At 41.3% G+C, this 20,422-nt stretch overlaps 1 protein-coding gene across 4 annotated transcripts in view; it reads right to left on the reverse strand.

The window, feature by feature from the left end:
• Nucleotides 1–20,422, reverse strand: part of NEK10 (NIMA related kinase 10) — a 144,191-nt gene that overhangs the window by 12,222 nt on the left and 111,547 nt on the right. Inside the window, exons 29-33 of one of the 4 annotated variants that reach the window (XM_040965349.1) lie at nt 15,697–15,734; nt 15,459–15,599; nt 10,559–10,588; nt 9,038–9,138; nt 3,113–3,223 (exon numbers count right to left, since the gene is read on the reverse strand). In XM_040965349.1, the coding sequence (XP_040821283.1) occupies nt 3,113–3,223; nt 9,038–9,138; nt 10,559–10,588; nt 15,459–15,599; nt 15,697–15,734 (421 nt within the window). Of the gene's footprint in view, nt 1–3,112; nt 3,224–9,037; nt 9,174–10,558; nt 10,589–15,458; nt 15,600–15,696; nt 15,735–20,422 lie in introns of all 4 variants that reach the window. The other 3 variants (XM_040965358.1, XM_040965374.1, XM_040965365.1) reach the window with 3 other exon arrangements.

Genomic DNA, 20,422 nt, shown 5'->3' on the forward strand with positions numbered 1-20,422 from the left:
TCCCACTGTGTTTTCCAGTCCTCTGCTCTCACTTCTTTTGGTTCTCCTCGTCTTCTTTGACTGAGCTATGCCGTTGCTAACACATTGCCTAAACTTTTCATTTTTTCTTACAGCTCCTTTTCTATCTATTTTCCTATCACGTTCCTCTGGGTCGTTTTTCTCACAGAAATGTCCAGTGTTCGCACTCAAGGTTTTCTTACATTGAAACATACACACATTCCCCCACATATGAAGCAAGTACACCGATGGGATGACACTCCAACATCAGCCCCATCCCCACTTTCTAAGCCCCCCAGGAAATGAATCCCACTGCACTCCCACTTAGGCAACAAGCCACCCTGCCACTGTTTACATTCCCACTGAAGTCTGTTTTCCTAACCAAGAATTCCAAAATCGGAAGTTGGCTAAAAGATCACTGTCCTGTGTTCCTGATAACCAGAAGCTTGCCCTCCCAAGACTTTGACTCATCCACTGCAAAGAGTGGATGACGGCCTGTCCCACCTGGATGGGATGGCCTTGCAACAGGAGCCTCTTGACTGCTCACACAAAAATGCACTGGGCGCTGCTGATTCATGAAGCATCCATGGGTCTCTGCCAAAGACTGGAAAAATATAAGGCATGCTCATTACAGACACACCAAGTCATGAGTAAAAGCCAGAGGAACTGAGCAACGTGCCTGTCAAGATTAGAGTCAGAAGCCTGGAGTTAGGAAGTCAATTTGACTGTCTGTGTTAAATAAGGTAAACCTGGCCATACTTATCTGCCCTGTAGTGCAAACTGGGAACCTACGAGAAGTCGCAGGAGGGCTGAGGCTGACAAGAAGCAGTTGTGTGTGATCGCCCTGTTACAGGGGAGATGTCATTGTGTCTCGTCCTGATCTTCTTACTTAAATAACGGCTCACAAATGGCTATCAACAGCGCTTGGGCACTAGTAGAAAAGCAGTGTCTTAGGCTCAGGGTATAAGCAATTTGTGGTAACTAAATAGCCTGTCCTCCTAATAAAAACAAGTGCCAAGACTGTCAGACCATTAGTTCCCAGTGGGTCGGCATTGTGTTCTGCTGCACGAAGGACGAGCTGCATAGCCATAGCAGCCATCTCCTGGTACCACTGCTTGGAGGACACAGCCTCTACTCTGCCCCAAGCCATCAGCTCAGACACCATGTGCTAACAAGATGCCCCAAGTCATCAGTGAGTACTATAAATGTGGGAATCTCTGACCCTACTGGACCCTACTGGCTCAGAGTGGAATCATTGGGGATCCGGTCCCTAGGGATTTTCCCCCATGGGGATTAACTCATGATCAGCAACACAGGGTTGAAGAGTTTCAGACGCTTCTAATATGCAGCAGATAATAATAATCTCAGTGCATTAGAATGGCCGCATCCTTAAAGGGCTTCCCAGCTGGTTTAAGCATGGGTTGAAATGACATTGTTAACTTACCATGCAATGATTCTCACTGCCAACTATGGGCTAGAATCACCTGGGGCTAGGGATTCCCCCCAGATTCCCATCGTACTTCTGAGCCAAGCTGAAAAGGCCACCCTCTCTCCCCAGAAGAGACAGCTAGGGTTGATCCTTTGATCCAGATGCTCTCCCATAGAACATGACCTGCCCAACTGGAAGTGGCAGCATTTCTATAAGAGCTGTTTCCAAAATGTGAACATCCAGGCACTGGTCTGGGAGGATTGTGGTGTCAAAATGAAAAACACACACAACAAACTCTTCATTGCAGAAGTAGTAATAAATGATACAATTAAAAGGAGTACTAAAAGGGAACATGATTTGCCCTGGGCATGGGATTGGGGGTGGGAAGGGTGTCCCAGCTACCTCGATGCAGCAGATGCTTCTCTGCAGAGGTTTGGGACTCATAAAACTAGGATTTCTGCTAAAATATGTTTGTGTACAAACCGGATTATCCTGAACAGCATTTTAATAAGAATCTGAAAACCTAGCAACCTTCCACAGGAGATTGGAGCTTCTGTCACTTTGAAATATATGTATTGGTATTCATGGTACAGTGTGTAAAGATCATAAAATAGATATCTGAGGGCTCCTCCACTCCTCTTTTGATCTCCTCCAGCTCTGTCTCGACTGGGAATCCAGGGAAGAACTCTGCCGAGGTCAGGCTGGAGCTGTGCTACCTGCAGCTGCCCATGTCTTCCCATCTTCTTTGTGGAGTGTGTGTGTGTGTCTAAGCAATTGCCACAGATACAAGACAACAGTGCAGAAATATATTGTGTGCATTTCTTACCAGAGGATCTATCCTATTTTCTGAATAATGAGTTTATGCTTACTGCTGGATCCATTAGAGCAAAAAGGGACCTCAAAGGGGAAAAGTTCACTGGCAGCACGACAATGCCAAGATGCAAACTGATGAAGAAACTGCTAAATATAGGAAGTTGGAGTGGAACCAAGTGCCCTTATCCATCCAGGAGGACCTGAATTGTTTGTATCTCGAGCCTCATAGAGACAGCAGAGCCTTCTAGAGTTTATAGCCACTTCCAGAGACTGCCGAAACCGCTACAAGTAGGGCAAAGGGATTTCCTATCCTCTGAGTCATGAGACAAAGGTGGAGGTTGTTCTTCCCCTCTGATTTAGTAACTTGGTTTCTACACATCTGAAGAGAAATAGCTGGCTGCCAGCATCCGAAGTTGAGGAAACTATAGCATGCTGAAGACAGAAAGAACCTGTCAGAAAGCATGCCCTCAGTGCTTTCAGAGGCTGAAGGTCACGACCTCACGCACAGAGCCGCCTTTTCAGAGTGGCATACCGCAGCCGAAGGTCTTGTCGAAGACCACTCTAATAAGGCGAGTGGCTGGTGTCCTCTACCAGAGACTCGATCCTACACATTTCTAGTCAAAGGAAGCAAATAACATTTCTCTTTGAGAAAATACTGTGTGCAATAATACTGAAAGAACTGTTCATCGTGGCAGGATAGCAGCCACAGGAAGTAAGGGTGAAAAATATCTGAGGCAAAAAAAAAATGCATCTTAAGATAACATCCTTTGATGGACAACACAGCTTAAACTACAGAGCCTAGCGGGTAGAGAATGTTTCTCTCGTGAAATGCTTTTTGTAAGCCAAAGAATTCCTGCACAGAGAACACCATACCTTTTTAATTTCAGATTTCAAATGACAAGGGTTGCTCTGCTGGCTGAAGAGGGATTTCTTGAATCTTTCTATCACTCTTCTTTTCAAATTGTGGTGCAAAGCTGGAGGAAGCTGCAAACAAAACAAAAACAGGAAAACGACCATTAGAACTAAATGGCTAACGCTGTGCAGCTGACCACTGGGAAGCTCTCCTTGGGGTCAAGGGTGGGAGTGGGGGCTGTGTATGTGACAGTATCTAGTCAAGGGTACTAAGAACCTAAACTTTTATTCTGGATCATTCGGAAGGCATAAAATGCATTCACTCTTCTAAGATTTGCCTCTGCTTAGCATTCTTTGATTTATTATTTTTGTATTACAGCTGAATCACTCATTAGTGGCTTGCAGACATTGAACTTTGTAAACAATGGCCTTGACCCGAAGGACTCGCCTAACTCAGAGCTACTGAGCTTAGAGTAGCAAGCCCAGAACCGGGCTAAACACCTCTGCCCTGGCCACCGTGTTGGTCCTAAGACCTTTGAACTGGGAAATACATTTGCCACATGAAGCTCAAGCTGAAGGTCGCCTGAGATGCTCCTTAAAATGTTTATCAGGGAAAGATCAAGTCCTAACAACTAGTCTTATCCAGAAGAAAAAGAGAACAGATTCAGACATACTAGTGCCTGGCCCGGATCACTTTGATTTAGTGAGCAAATGCAGAAAGGCAGTGTAGAATCAGAACCGAAGGTAACTGGATGCAAATAAGGATATCAAAAGACCAATTTGCAGTGTGTTGCAGGCAGCATTTCTACAACGAAATCAAAGATCCTGAAACCCACAGAGGAACGAAATGAGGTTTGAGAGAAAGACAAGAGAAAAGAAAAAGCATCAGAATTGCAAAAGGCATTAAAATAATATTTCTTTTTGGTTAAGTTGTTAAGAGAGAACTTGAAAGAGGAAAGACACGTAAGAAACAAAGAGGTTATGTGGGAAGAAAACTGTGGTAGAAGGTGCTCTCTACACTAGAAGAAAAAAAAAAAACCCTGGGAAAGCAGTAGAAGATAGCCCAAAGCCTTGAACCCTGCTCTTACATAGGAGACTTGGAGGAAGCTCCTGGCTCCTGGCTTCAAATCAGCTCAGCTCTAGCCATTGTGGCCATTTTGGGGAGTGAACCAGCAGATGGAAGATCTTTGTCTCTCCTTTTCTCTGTAAATTTGTCTTTCCAATAAAAATAATGTGGAAAGAAAGAAAGAAAGAAAGAAAGAAAGAAAGAAAGAAAGAAAGAAAGAAAGAAAGAAAGAAAGAAAGAAAGAAAGAAAGAAGGAAAGAAAGAGAGAAAGAAAGAAAGAAAGAAAGAAAGAAAGAAAGAAAGAAAGAAAGAAAGAAAGAAAGGAAGGAAGGAAGGAAGAAAGAAAGAAAAGAAAGAAAGGAAGGAAGGAAAGACAGGAAAGGGAAAAGGGAAAGCTACAGCGTCTTACTGGAATCAATCTCACGCTGCATAGCACTTCATCTTTAAGGCTTTCATTCAACATTTTTAACATTTTGGTCAGAATGAAGACTCATGAATAGTTCAGTTGCAGATAATGTCAATGTAATGGTATAACAGCAAAATACTGAGAAGCAAATATGAGCTGCACACTCAAAGATCACCAGGTCACCTCGAGAGCTATGATGGGTACAGATGGCAAGCCAGTGAAGGAAGGAGAAGGATGCTCACCTCTTGACTTTTCAAGCCGTCACTCTTAGATGATCTTTATGGATCTGTCTCCATGGAAACTGGCCAGGAAAGGCCACTCCCAGCCAAAAAGAAGAGATGGATTTTTGTTTGGGCTTTAAAGTTCAACTGTTAGCTGTCAGGTGGTTCCCTGGCCCTGCAGTTCAGGGCAGTCAGCATGTGTGTCTGTGGAACGTGGACTAGTGCCTGGAAGGTGTTCTGACGCTTATGAACAAGGTGTCCCTTTGCAATCAGTGCCAGAAGAAGCGGCTCTCGGTGATGTCTTTGACCCCATAGCAAATCCACTAGTACAATGTTTGCGCTTGGATGTCCCTCCATTATTTGAAAGACTTTTGGTCTTGTTTAACACGGTACGTTAAAATTTCTCAGAAGGGAACCATTTCTTATTACATTCAATATCATCTACGTTAAGGTATTCTGAAAGCACCTCTTTGAAAACCACAGTGGTTGTATCTGAACTTATAACATGGAATGCCATCTTGACAAAAAATATAAGATCATCTGTTATCCTGGCAGTCTATAATAATAAGATATTTACAACACTTTCATGGCTGCTCTACAATACTTTAAAATCCAATAAAGAATTGGAATATATCCATTAAAATAATGCTTGCTAAATTACATAAAAATTTAGCACCCATTAAAATAATGCATGCCAAATTACATAAGAATTTAGCAACACATGTATGTGGAAATGATACTTCAATTTCACATGATATTTCTCTTGGTTTAATCATTAGTAATGGGGCCAACATTGTGGTGCATCAGGTTAAACCACGACTTGGAACAGTGGTATTCCCACATCAGAGTACTGCTCAGGGTCCTGATGAGTCGGCTTCTGACCTCATTCCCTGCTAAACCTCCCGGGAAGGCAGCAGACGGCAGCCCACGTACTCCGATCCCTGTCATCTATGTGGGGATCCAGGCTGCTGACTTTAGCCTAGCCCAGCCCTGGCTGTATGGCTGCCACGTGGAGAATGAATCCAGCAGATGCAAGAGCTCTATGGCTCTATGTTACTCTGTCTTGCAAATAAATATTTTTAAAAATATACATATAGTAAATAAAGTAACAAAAAATTACTTAAATCTATTTCTGTCATATTCTGAGGGATATTTTCTCATAGCCCCATATCAGTGTTTAAATTAAAATGCAATTTTTAAAAGAATACCTTTACTTGATATGGTATATGGTGCTTTATTAACCCACTCCTTCGGCATATTTTCCCCCTCATGTCTATCAGTTAATCTGACAATTCTATGGGATAGTCCAAGAGAAAGATTGACAGCAGAGAACAGACCGGCATTCAATTCTGGATTCTTGCATCTAAAAAGGCAGCCCTCAGGGTGATTGAAAAGAACACCAGATTTGGGATAAAACATAATAAGAGACAGCTTGTTCTACCCCGGCCTGATAAAGATTGCCGAGGCTGCAGGAAGAAGTGAACGAAAGAGCAAGGAGAACTCCAAAGTGTGCAGCATCTGAGAAAGGTCCTGGCCCCCTCTGTACCACGTGGGCCCGACCACTCCCAGGCATGCTTGCTGGCCAGCTAGTGTTCTTGGGACTTGTCCTTGGCCAGTAGGCAGGATGCTGAGCTCTGCCAGTAGAGGGCACTGGAGGGACACTGGTGGAAGACAAGGCTGTCCTGGGGTTCTGGGAAGTTCTTGTCACCCTCCCCACTCAACACTTGTGCGACTCTTCCGAGGTGATACTCACCCACATGCCCTTAAACTTTCACCATCCAACTCAGTGGCACCAACCCTGCATTGGCTTCTGGAAAATTCCAAGGAGTCATACCACCCAGACAAGGCCTCCCCTTCTGATGCCCAGCATACCAGCCTCTGATTGTCATAAGCTCCACCACTTGGGTCAGTTTCTCTGAGTTTCCCGAGAAGTACAGCCCTCAGCCTGGGGCGAGGGTCATGATCCAAGGCTTGGAAAGGTTCCATGACAGTTCAGATAGCCGTGTTGTGCTGATAGAGCTGATAATCACATCCAAAATGTAACGGGATACATCGCTAAATTATCAGTGTCAGCTCAGTTCATTAAGTATCTCATGTGAAAATAAGGAGGGAAAAAAAAGTATTCTAAAACTTGGACATCTCGTGGGTCAGATAAAACGCCCTATTTGATACCCAAACCACCCTGAGTTTTCCTTGTCAGTGGCAGCGGCTTGTCACGCTGTGTCTGACAAGCTTCCCTTGCATGCAATTTCTATGGCCTCCACTGAGGCAAACGTCTTCAAAAGAATGTTCATTTCTCATAAGACCCACAGTTAGGATCGAATCTGTCACAAGAGTCATGTCTCAGTATGATCCGAGGCAAAGAAGTACATGCTGTGACTCAGCAGGACATAGCTGGCACACCAAAAAGCATTGCAAGATTTTACTCTCAAATATCAGCAGCAATCCAGAGAATACATCCATGAGGGGATTTAAAAATAAGAGGCCAGGGAGGGAGAGCTATGATGCTAGAGAAGATTTTGTCAGTAGGGGTACAGGCACCAGAGACTACTGTATATTCAATGTGTTAGCATTTATGGCTCGACATGGTAGTTGAGGTAGTTCAGCAGGGGCCTGTGTGAAGGGAAGGTAAAATGCCAGCGACTCTGCGACATGTTCGGGAAGGAATTCAAAGGCTGATGGGAACAGGTGTGTTTGTCATGCACTCCCTGCACACCCACTCTGTAGCCACATTCAGCAAGGACAGACAAGGGTCACTCCCCTCACTGAGGCACTGTGAAATGCTTCAGAGGGGAGCGTGGTAGCATCTTCCAAATGCCCTGTGGTTCTTCTCCTTCGTGGGTTAACGATGATATCTAAGGACACGACATTCCACTGCACCCAATCGCCAGTGGACAAGGAACAGTGCAAATCATTACTGATAAATTGGTAGCATTCACCAGCGCTCCCCCTGCCTCCCCCAATGAGCAGCAAGGGTTTACTGTTTAGTTTAGAATGCCTTGGTCCATGGAGATCTTGGATGTGGTTAATAAAGTGTCTCCAGAAAGGAAACAGTCAACGTTCTAGAATATTCCTTGTTCTGCACAAGAGAAAAGAAACTCTGAGTCCAGCAGACACAAGCCTGACCTGTGTTGTCATTGCTGGAGGGGAGTTTCAGAGTCTCTCCCACAATCCCGAGCCTCGGCCAATTCAGAGGTCCCAACACCCATGAAGAAGGATCTAGAAATATCGTTATAAGAATACACAGCACATTTCCTCCAGGACATTCCCAAGGGGACTGAAACCACTCCCTGTGGGTAGAGTCCACTAGGGAAAATGGAGATGTGCAGGCATGCAGAGAAAACTAGGCACTGACTCCAAGTAGATGGTGATGCCATGTCTTATAAAGTCACTTCATGCACCCACCAAGATGCCGTGATTGAGTGACGTAGTTGGGTTGTACGAATCCACATTTGATCTACAGTGGCCCCTGTAGAGCTGCGGTTCCACTGACCTCGTGTTATTTACCTGTAATGCCTTAGTGGGTCATTGCAATTGCCTTAATTAACAACAGACAACATTACAAGAATTTGTCTCTGTTTTTGTATACTGACACATCTCACAGGCTTGAAGCAGAGTCTGACATAGGGTAGTCACCTAATAATTACATGTCAGGTGCGTAATTGAATGAGTCAATTGGATGAGAATAGGGACACAAAACAAGGCTTTCTATTCAAATGTCTATACACGTTAGTCTACAAAAACTTATTTTTTAATGATAGCATATACCTTTGGTAAACAAACATTCAAGTTGTTTCTTGTCAGATTTCTGTCCATAGTTAAGAGCTACATTTTAGCATTGATTAGCACTCAGTAAGTCCCTGAGACTTACAACCAGGAAATCTTAACAATCCTGGATTGTTTGTGGTTTTGGCTTTCACCACTCTGAGAGCGCCTGGATACAGCCGGTCATCACAGGATTAATGAGAGCACCATCAAAGCTGCTTATGGAGAAAGAAGCTCAGCTGTGTCCCCATTTGTATCCACACACTGAGAAAAAAAAAAAAAAACGTGCAATGAGATCTGGTGTTAGTTGGGCATCCGTGGCGAGAGAGGAGACTAAGAAAAACACCTGACACGTTGGCTCTGCTGCCAGGCCACCGTGCACCTACACGAGCAGCTGGGAGAACAAAAGTGCAAGTCTTCACTCCACTGGAACTCCCACCGAGTTCCTCCGCAAACATGGAAGGGAAACAAGAGGCTAAGGCACTGACCTGTGTGATGTAGATGATTTTGTGCAACTGAATTAATATCTGCTGAATGGGATCACTGATCTGACGTACTTTCCTCTGGGACACGGCGATGCCTGCAGATGCTGGGGAAGGTGGGGGGGGGGCGGGGGAGGAGATTCTGTAATCAGTCAAGTTGTCTTTCAAAAGTGATTATTGGTAGAAAATGGGGCTAAAGTTCTGAAAATAAAAACATCTCAGAGCAAACACTCTCATCTTGGCAATGAGACAAAATTATATAGATTGACTGTAGCACATCAATATTTTAGAATACAGAATAAGCTCTTTCTTCACTTCTCAGACTTGGAACACAATGATTCTTGGTCTTTTGGATATTTTGTTTTTGTCTGCGGTTACAGTAGGCTGCCTCCAGGAGTCAGTGATGGCATGGATACTGTAGCCACTGACTTCAAACTATCAGGCTCTTCAATTGTAAATTCACTTGTTCTCCATAACCTATCCTAAAATTAATGTTATCACAACTACTACAGACCCAGAAAACAGGGACTCTTATGGTGAAAAACAACAAATCCTCTAAGCTACAATTCAGTAACTTTCAAATTCTTAGTAATGACAAATTGTCACTTTCACCTGTTTCTGTCTCGGTTTCAATTGGACGCATTTACAATTTGTACTGAACGGTCATGCTGAAGTCACAACAGTTTCCTAAGTATAGACCCGCCAAGGGTCCCTTCTTAAAGCTCCTTGAAGGACTGGTCTTGATCCTAAGATTAGCCACAAGGCCACCATGCCTCCTCTCACCTGCAGACCCACCTACATGCAGCTCATGGAAAAGATTCCAGAAACTTGGAGGTACCTGACCCTCCTTACTCCCTTCACTTGTATTGCACTTCCAGAAACAGGGCTGTATTTTTGAATTTCCTTTAGAAAAAACTTCCCAACACCATCTGTTCTTCCCTCCATTCATACAACAGTGAGCCAATATGAAATGGAATCTCAACGTTCTCATTGTTCTAGCAACAATCAAGATTCTTTGAAAATGATTCTACATGCTAAGAACGCGTTTTATCATAAACATTTGCTTTTTAAAACATCGAGGAAATCTGATATGATCGCTTAGAAGAGTCTACTTATTTGATTGTAAGAATATGAACGTTTACATTTATAACATAAAACATGAGAATGAAATTTAAATATTTAAAGAGACATTATTTCTTAATGAGAATCTTTACTTAGTTGGAAGTGGCACATGAAATAATTTAGTTCTTGTTCCTTTGCAGTGAATATCTTGTTTTAACTCTGGAATTTAAAGGATCTACTTCCCCGGGATACTACGACCAGCAACTCGACAATAATTATTTGATCATTGAGATGAAATCTAATAAAACACCTCTTTAAAATAATTATTCATATGTTCACTACTTCATGGTCTTAATGTATAAATGTAACAATTACAGGTAACGACTTAAAATCTCACAGTATGCCAGAGAGTTCCTAGGTTTCTGGTGACATTTTGAGTGAGATATTGCATGGGGCTGATTCTACCTTGCCACAAGCACGTGCTCATCTGTGGCCCTATATATAAAAACAAGAGAAAGTTAGCTAGAATGCCTGCCTGCTGAATCCACCAACTGCGCACATTAATGTGAACGTTACGTTTCTTTAGGTCTTTCAAGCTCTAGCCTCTCAAATCCAGCAACTCTTTTGAAAATGGCTTTATTCTCTAAAAATGAAATTTCAAATATTTAGCTACACATTCCCCTTAGAAGACAAGAAAAAAAAATGAACAAACAAAAAACCCCAAATGAGGCTCCCTGCACCCAGTACCCATCACAGCCCTCCCCCTCAGACACGTACCCTGGAACAGGTCAGATTACAGGCATTTTTCTACCTACTCACATATACACGCGTGTGCCTCAGAACAGGATTTTTCAACCTTTGGTTGAGTCTTGAAATCAATTGAATGCATCAGGACAAACAAGCATTTTCAAAAATAAAATGAGTTGACATGGAATAGGAAAGTTCCCGAAGGCATGGTATTAGACTAAAACTCCACTCAGTCAAGACATACTTGAAGTAGGTGTCATTTCATCTCTTTCTGTCTTCCCTCTCTTCCTGCTTTCAATGGTCTTCTTCCCTCTCATCTTCCCTACCTCCCTTCCTTTTAAATGAATGGTAACATGTAGCATCACATGAACATTCTGCAATGTGGGGGCGAGGGGAGGTAATTTTTATGGAACACACGCACAGTTTTGGCTTATTCTTGTCACTCAAGGACAGTACTGCAAATTCTGGATGCACTAGCCTTTACTGAGCCACGGTCTAGTTGGGCATTTCTTGTATGTTTAAGTTCTTATAACTGATGCTACAACGAGTGTACATGTCTCATCGTGCATATTCGCAAGAATTCTTTAAAGGCAGACAAGGAGAAGCAAAATAGCTGAGCGTGCACAGATACGCATTTCTTTCTGGAACAAGTACATTTCTAAATGGCTGAATCATGTTAACACTTTGACCAGAAGAGAATTCACTTTTCTACAACCTGATCAGAGCTGCTGCGTAGTACCAAACTTTTCCAATTAGGGCAGCCGAATCAAATGTATTTATTTTTTATTTTGAATTTATGTGAATGTTAGCGGTATTTTTCTGAATGGAAGGGTATCTCCTTCGTGAATGTCTCCCTTGTATCTTTGTTTCCTTTGTTCTCACTGATGCAACCAGCCTTTACATATGCTGAATACTAGTCTGACTCTTGCATTTCGCATGGTAAAAGCACTTTCACTTGATCCATGCCCTGGAGGTCACTTTCACTTTGGGTGACTCCAGGAGTCTCTTAGATGTCTGCTGCCAGTGCATCACGGTGACCTGGACTCCAGTATCAGTTGCTCGGTGCTCTGGCAGAATCACTGACCCGGAGCATGGGTTCATTGTGTAGACAGACTAAAAGCTCAAAAGTGGGAAAGGTACTGCGGGAGTCTGTCTACCCCCTTTATGCAAACTCAATTTCCTGGACAGCTTCTGCTGGGCCTAGCGAGCTCCCTGCCTATGATCATGCTCAGTCATCAAATACATGCAGGTACTGTCACACATCCGTGGTCCACACTGCTGACAAAGCCTTTGCAACAAAACTTCCACCCAGGGAAGAAGACTGACAAGAGCTGACCATGGTGTGGGTCCTATCAGACATTTAAAAAAAAAATCACCAAGACACTGAAAGTTATCTGCAAGACTACTTGATTATTTGTTTTTCTGGTATTAATCAATAGATAATAAGTTTAATTTGGGTAATGTGTTGAAACTTAAATTTTCAATTTTCATTTCTGGATTTGTTACCTAAATCTAGAATGCGTTTGATCTAACCCGCAGAGCCTGGCTTTTCTCCATTGAAAATTGTTTCTTACGCCATGTTTTAACCACTAACCAAAGCACACTGACTCATTTTATTCCTATTAACAGAATTTTCTCTCTCCGCCCCCCACCACAATTTCTTTTAATGAAGACCAAGACTCTAAAAGAAATATGTGTAAACTATGATGTGTAAACTTCATATATTCTCTGCTACTGATTAAAAGTTTACCCAACAAAACTAACAGGAAAAGAGGAAATATGGCCTTCCAGCCACTTTCATTCAACTACCTACATGAGAAAAATGTATTCTGTATGTGGAAAGCAGGAAGACTAACTAACAAATGCTTGCTTCTCTGAACACTTTCTAGTAACCCAACTTGACCCTAATCTAACACCTCTGAGTAATGTCACAGTATTTTTAACTAACAATGTATACCAATACGGTGCAGACAGCTTGCAGCCCCATGGCACTAGAGGTTAACCTGCAAAAATGGTACATCAATATTCCTCATAAAGAAGATGAAAAAAATATATGACATGATTTTATACATGGAAAAAAATTTCACTAGCCTTATGCTTAGTTTAGCTATCTTGTTGCAGCTTTTTCTTTCCTTCTCAACTGCATAAATTCCTATCCTACAAATGCTCTTGCAAGTAACTCTTTTGTCCTCTGCCTGGTTCTATTATTAATGTGTTCAATAAGATTTGTTTTCTAAAGAATAACCGAGAGGTCTGTTTTGTTCTCCAACAATAACCAAACCAATAATTAGCTCTATAAAAATAAGTATTTTAGATGCCACGCTATCTTATAATATTTCCAGATAGTCTGGTAGATTCATGCTGAGAAGTGTCCATTAATTACGAGCAAGGCGTCAGACACAGTGGAAGGCAGGCAGGTGACCAAAATAGAAAACCGAGATAGCTGGCTTTCCAGGAGAGTGGATTTCCACAGCGGTCTTTGCAGAATGGCTTGGTCATGACCTAACTTAGCTGATTGCTCTGTTTTTGAAGAAAGAGAATTAACAGAAACCTAATGGTTGATCCAATGACGGCCTTCTGAGTTACATCCAGTCTGAGTTTCTAAACAATTAACTTAGCCCAAATGATAGTTTGCTGGCCATTAGTATCTACACTGCTGTAAGGGAATATATTGGTAAAGATGATTACATGAACAGCACTGCATGATTTGTGCATTACATACTCCACAACAACCTGCATCGCTTGATATCCAGTTTCTCATTAGCATCGCCCCCCACCATCACCACCCTCAATATTTAGTCTGTGTGATGATTCCAATCAAGGCCTCTGCAGAAATACTCAAACTATGTTGAAAATCCATTAAAATCAGAAATAATGGCCATTTCAAACTAGAAAAGCATGCCTTTTCCCAATAATGCAATTTATTTTGTTCTCTATATTACAATCATCATTCAAGTCACACGGATCTCTCTTTTATCCCTCCTGAGTGTATCTTTCAATCCTTCCTTTCTTTGGATCTCCCTCCCAGGAAGACACTTGGATGCCACGGGCATGAGCTGCCATTTCACAGCTGATTTCAGCTTGCACTTAATCTTTGATCAGTAACTTTTGCAAGACTGTCTCACAGAAAACACATTACCTTGAAAACACTATTCTAAAAAAAAAAAAAAAAAATCCCATATCTGCAAGCAGTATTCTCCTGGGGCCAGGTATATCCATCCTTGCTTAGTGCCTCACTGAGCTTAAAGAATTCATGGTAAAGGAATTCAGTTATCTCCCACTCCTACCCCAATCGAAAGGCTAATACTTAAAAATAGATAAAATATTGGATGAGTTTCTTTTATCCAAGATGCCTGGAGTAGTAAGTTGAGGCATTGTCATATATTGTGGCATTTTAACGAAAGAGAAAACCAAAAAAAAAAAAGACACTCAACCAGTAATGTTACACTAGCCAAAACCTGGCGTACTAAAAAACCTAGTGTACAAAAACTAGTGTACATATTGCTAACCCACCAAGCCCTTCAGGGAAAAAATGCTGTTATGAATGAATTAGAATTAAACTGTGACTGGTTTACCCTATTTATATATGTGTGTCTAATCTCACTGCTATAAAATCAACCAACAGCAATCATTTTAACTTCAAGTTTATGTTATGAACTTACCTTTGACAAAATAAAAGGAACAAAGCAGGGTCAACATGCTAGCTTAATAATAAAACAACCTTTTTCTGCATCTATACTGATATTTTAATGGCCCCAAATGGTCAGTTCTTCCAAGGCAAACTTTAAAAATATGGAGACGTGGGCTAATTTTACAGGAAATAAATTCCGATAGACTGTGTTCAGAATGCATATTACCTCTACAAAAGAATATTAAGACATCAAAGTAAAAATAGCATTAAGCAATAATTCAGATTAACCTAAATCATAAAATAAAATTTATCCTCTAGAATCAAACACATTAAAATTAAGAATTAAAGAATTAAGAGTTAAATCTTTTTTTCTGGCTTGTCCAAGTTTAACTAAACACTTTACTGTAGCTACTAGAGTTTGTTCCTGTTTGAAAGAACAGGAACAAACTCTAGTAGCTAATTAGCCTAATTAGTACCTTCTTTTCTTCCGAAGCCATGATCGTAAACTTCTGTATTTAAGGATCCATCATTTTTAGCTATTAAAGCAGTTATGTGCTATAAATCATCTTACTCAAATAGAAATAGAAATAACTAACAAATTACCTGTGGCATAATAAAAGAGAAGGGAAAAAACCCCATAAATCATTCCCATATCATGTGGGTGTAGCATTTATAGAAACATCAATATAGAATACAGCTATGATTTAAAAAAAAAAAAAATAGCTACACACTTGAAGCTTGGCTAATTACCATTTCCACCAGAGCAAAAATACAAATTCTGCTGGGAAAAGTGCATATTTCAATCAAGAGATGAACACAGAAATAATTTTGACACTATCAATTTCCCAACATAAGGATAGAAAATTCTCCCTCGATTTGTATTCAGAAAACACCCCGCCCCCAAGCATCATTCAGCTATCTCAGGCCCAACTCTCTTGCTGCCCACCCAGTGCACTCTTTACACCCGTGTGACCTTGTCGGTACTACCATGATCTTTGAGATGCCGGAGAATCCCAGCAGGGAGGCTGTGGGACTGCCACCCTGTCACTAACTCAGCCTCTAGATCCTTAACGTGGGCCCTGACCATGAGGGGTGGCACTTTCAGAAGCAGGTCAAGAGGCAGCAAAGCTGAAGAAATAAAAGGAGGGGGAAAAAAAAATCAAACTGTGGCATCCATTCTGTGGCTGGGAGGAATGGGTAGTTTGGTTGCTTCAGGTGGAGTTACCTGGTCTTGGTCTGGCTCCTACGGTGCTTGTGAAGTCCCTGAAAACAAAATTAGGGGCTGTTAGAAAGTCTTTCCCGGATGTTGACAAATATGTATACTCTGCTAGAGTCTACATTATAAAAATACAGGTTGTTTCCGTCCCCTTCTCCCTCAAGACAGTCTCAAGGGTTCAATAAACACGCTCCAACAGCAAGTAGACTGACATTTTAACCAACCCCACTTGTTCACAAGCTCTAACTGTGACGAACAGCCTAAATCTTAGCGTCCTGAACGATTTTGTTACACTTAAAATCAAGATACTGATGGTGCACTAAAAAGGAAGTGCCATTTAAAACTTTACGCATGAGAGTTTCCACTAATTGGTCCTGCTGTCTTAAAAAAAAAAGGAAAGAAAAATTATTGCATTTCTTATAAAGTGAAATAATCTTTGCATTTTAAGGATTATTGTTATTCTTCATAGTGCTTCTAGTACCATGAACACCCATTGTTTGCCTTGACTGCCTGATCACGTTGAAAGTTTCTCTTAATACCTTTTACCCTGTGGATGTGGGATTTGAGGTCTTGGGGATATCCATTAGAAAATAGAAGAGGAGCCTGGTGCCATAGCCTAGCGGCTATATTCCTTGCCTTAATTAAACACACTGGGATCCCATGTGGGCATCGGTTCTAATCTTGGCAGCCCTGCTTTCCATCCAGCTCCCTGCTTGTAGCCTGGGAAAGCAGTCAAAGATGGCCCAAACTCTTGGGATCCTGCAGCATATGAGAGACCCAGAAGAGGCTCTGGGCTACTGGCTTCAGATTGGCTCAGCTCCAACCGTTGTGGCTGCTTGGGGAGTGAACCATTGGACAAAAGATCTTTCTCTCTCCTCTTCTCTGTATAACTGTCTTTCCAATAAAAATAAACAAATCTTTTTTAAAAAAGAAAGAAAACAGAACAGAACAAAATAAAACCTCGGCCTTGTTTTTTCCTACTGTAATGGGAATTCCCCCATGTTGCAATAATCTGTTTAAATGAAATAAGAAACCTCTACATTATCAGAGCTGTACTGCAATTTTATGTGACTTGGCAAAGACATAATGACAAGATCATGAGAGGTACTTGATGAGCAAGGATGAGTGTAAGAATTCAAAAACAAGTGAAGACGGCTGATACAAGTATTGCTTCAATCCTTTCATGCCAACCGCAGAATTTTTAGTTAGGTACATGCAAACTTAAGCTATTAAGCATAATGATGTCAAGAGAGTGTTGGCTACAGCAGCCAAGCTGCCACTTGGAACACGTGTATCCAGCACTACAGAGCCTCAGATTGCGTTCCAGCTACACGCACAGTTCTAGTATCCTGCTACTGTGGATGCTTGGAGGGAGCCGACAGTGAAGCAGGTGCTTCATAGTCCCCGCCTCCCATGTGGAAGACCTGAATTAAAAGCTCTTAGCTTCTGGTTTTGGCCTGGTCCAATCTTGATTTGTGGGGATGTAGGAAGAAAACCAGCACAAGAGAGATACCTCTCTCTGTGTGTCTACATATCTTTCAAACAAATAAAGTAAAACTACTCATTCGCAATATTCCCCATCCCAGGGCTGCTACCACATTTAATATAACCTTCTAGATTCTTCCTCAGGAGCTGCTGGCTATTGTCCTCACACATATAGCATTATAATCACATCACATGGCCGCTAAATTTACAACTTCACAGACCTAACTTAAAAGTTGAATGAAAATGCAGTTCTCAGAAGGTTTTTATTCGCTAGTTTATGGTTCTTCCTGAAGAGCTGGTAATGGTGCCATCAACTTTGCTCATCTTCTATGTATTTCTAAATTCTTATTTCATATGTTTTAGTGAATCTCTAAAAATAAGTACCATTCACTTATTTACTCATTCACTCAGCAAGTAGTTATCAAATATCCACCTGTGTAGGCACTGTGCCAGACACTGAAGGTGAGGTTGAAAAGAAACTGTCTCCCAGTGTTGAAAAGACTTTATGAAGATAGCAGGAAACACGAACACACACACACACACACACACACACACACACACACACACCTCTGGAAATTGCAACATAAAAAGGATATTGTCATTTTAAATTTCAAGATAGAACAGATTTCATAATGACTACAGTGACTGCTTTTAACTGTACCATTGTTGGATACACAGATGGATAAATGATCGAAATCATACTCAGCCCGAGGGAAGACTTGTTTAGATGTAATCAACAATATTTATGTCCAATAGAATATTACGACCAAAGAGCATAGTGTTTTCACAGCTGTACAAGTTAGATTCAGAAATGGGTTAATACCAAATAAAATTCCAGAAATATTTCCTGGCAAACAAAGCTTATAATAACACAATGAAGTCCCTGGCCTCTGGAAGCTTGAAATTGGCATTGACCAATAGCACTTCCAGCTAGCGAATGAATCTCAGAGAAATGGAAGATGAGAAGGATTCCAAAAGATTGTCACTGCCAGCTGTCTTCTGTGGTGGCATGATCTTATGCACAATTCAGAAGTCAAAAAGCAAACACGAGTTCTAGAAACAAGTGTTAGCAGCAACTCCCACTACAGGTTAGAACAGAAAAGCAGGAGTTAGTTTAGCAAAAGTTCGAGATTTTTCACCGAGTTGATGCAAGCAAGTGTTGAATTACTCCAATAATTATTATGTCTGGCCACGAAGGAGATGAAACTCTACAAGGTTATCTCTCAGAGGAATTTCTCTCAGTTTATCTCAGAGGGAAATATTTCCACATGACTTATATAGGTGCATAAAATTCAGTTATGGAAAGCGGACAATGCTATTTGCTGCTGACCAAACCAGAAAGACAGATTCAGCCTTTTGCGACGAGAAAGTTGGAGTACAATATTGATTAAAGGCTTTCTGAGGCTACAGAGGCCACACCATGGGAACTAATGCTTTAGAAGTTCATCCAGGTAGTGACATGTAAAAACGCGTCCTGTGTGAATAAACAGCATTTTTGGAGGGCTTTGTTCTCACATTCCGTAAGGGCTGTCATCTCTCTCTCCACAACATCAATGGAGTTAGTGTCATGTTAAGACGCCCTTGTCGTTTTCCACTCTGACATCAAGGACAGCTTGAAACAGATGAGCAACAAACCAGGAAGGCTTAGAACTGCCACAGAAAAAGACTAAAGGACTCTTATTGCCCACATATTTTTACTGCTGTTGTGCTAACCCTGCTAGGTTGTGAAACAAGCAAATGGGCCAGAGTGGCCAAAGGCTACTTATTAAATCAAACCGAAGTAAAATACACATTATGGGAAAAGGCTTGGGGGAGAGGGGGAGATGAACACAAATGAAAATAGGCAGGATTCGTGCTAAAAGGAGGCAAAAGACCCATGGGTTTAAAACAACACCAGGGTATTTTGGTTACATCTATTATGCTGGATGATCATAAACATCCACAATCACCTTTATTTGCAAATAACAGGATCCAAAGCACATTCTCAAATGCAATTATGCATGCATCAATTTACTAAAAAGTTGTGAACTACAGGAATCCCTGAGACCATAATACCCTATACCTCCAACCTGCCTGCCAACTATATTTTGTTGCCTTGACAACCAGAGGCAAGAGGCATGGAGAAATCTTGTTGCCAGAGCAACATTCTTTTAAAAAAAAAAAAGAGAGAGAGAGAGAAATAGCACTATAGTTTCAACCCTGTAGGCAAAATTTTACTCCTTTTAAGCAAGAGATAGCAGAATTTACTCTAAGGCAAGAGCCATTTATTTCTTATCAAGTATGTGTAGAGTGATACCTATGCGCTATTGAACTGTGGCCGGGGGAATGCAAAAATGAATCCAAAATAATTTGACACAAGCTTGGCACACAGTAATTAGTATGTATCCATTGAATAAATGAACAAATACTCAAGAAATTAGAAGCAGAGAGCAAAAGTTTACTAGAACCTGAGTATATGTGTGTGTATATATATACATGTGCTTATTACTGACATTGAACCCCTGCTTAACACTGCAAATACCAATTCCGCCATACAGAATTATTAATGATTAAAACGGTTCTTGGGAAAAAGGCTGTACTGACTGATATCTTTATTTAGTGGACCATGAAGTCTTTGATTACAATGTAAACTAAAACTGTCTTATCTCAAAAATGAGAGCAAGAGGAAGAAAGAGAAGAAGGAAGGAAGGAAGGGAGGGAAGGAAGTATCATTATAAGAATTGTAGCTATGAACTGCATGAAATCTGCTCTCTTTGTATCAATGGCATATTAGCATGAGGACTTTGCATTAGCTGAAACCCTGAGAATCAAACGCATTAATAAATTCCTGTAAAAATTTAGAAAAAGATAAAAACAGGAAACAGTAAAGGTATATGTATTGGGTCTGTCTATAAACTTCACATCAAAAATTGTGAAAGTCAGGACCATTGTTAATTCTAGACAACAGCGATGGAAATAGGAGCGACTGCTTCAACATTGAAAATGCTTGGGGCTGGCTATTTCGAATCAGGTCTTGTCTTGGTCTTCACATTAGTCACACTCCCTGTGAAGTGTCGCCTAGTGAGGACTGGGGTCACCACTCCTGATGCTGTGTTGCTTTCTCTGGCCTTGACCGCAGCACTTCGCTGAAACAGAAGGTGCCTTTTCAAGATCTATCAGGTCACGCTTTTCGTCCATGTGCCTGGCTCATTTTCTCAAGAAAGTCTACTTCAAGTTATTCAGCAGTCACTTTAGCTCTTCACCAGGCAAT

The sequence above is a fragment of the Ochotona curzoniae genome, unplaced genomic scaffold, assembly GCF_017591425.1.
Source record: "Ochotona curzoniae isolate NIBS_2020 unplaced genomic scaffold, NIBS_Ocur_1.0 contig_1302, whole genome shotgun sequence".
NCBI classification, from domain to species: domain Eukaryota; kingdom Metazoa; phylum Chordata; class Mammalia; order Lagomorpha; family Ochotonidae; genus Ochotona; species Ochotona curzoniae.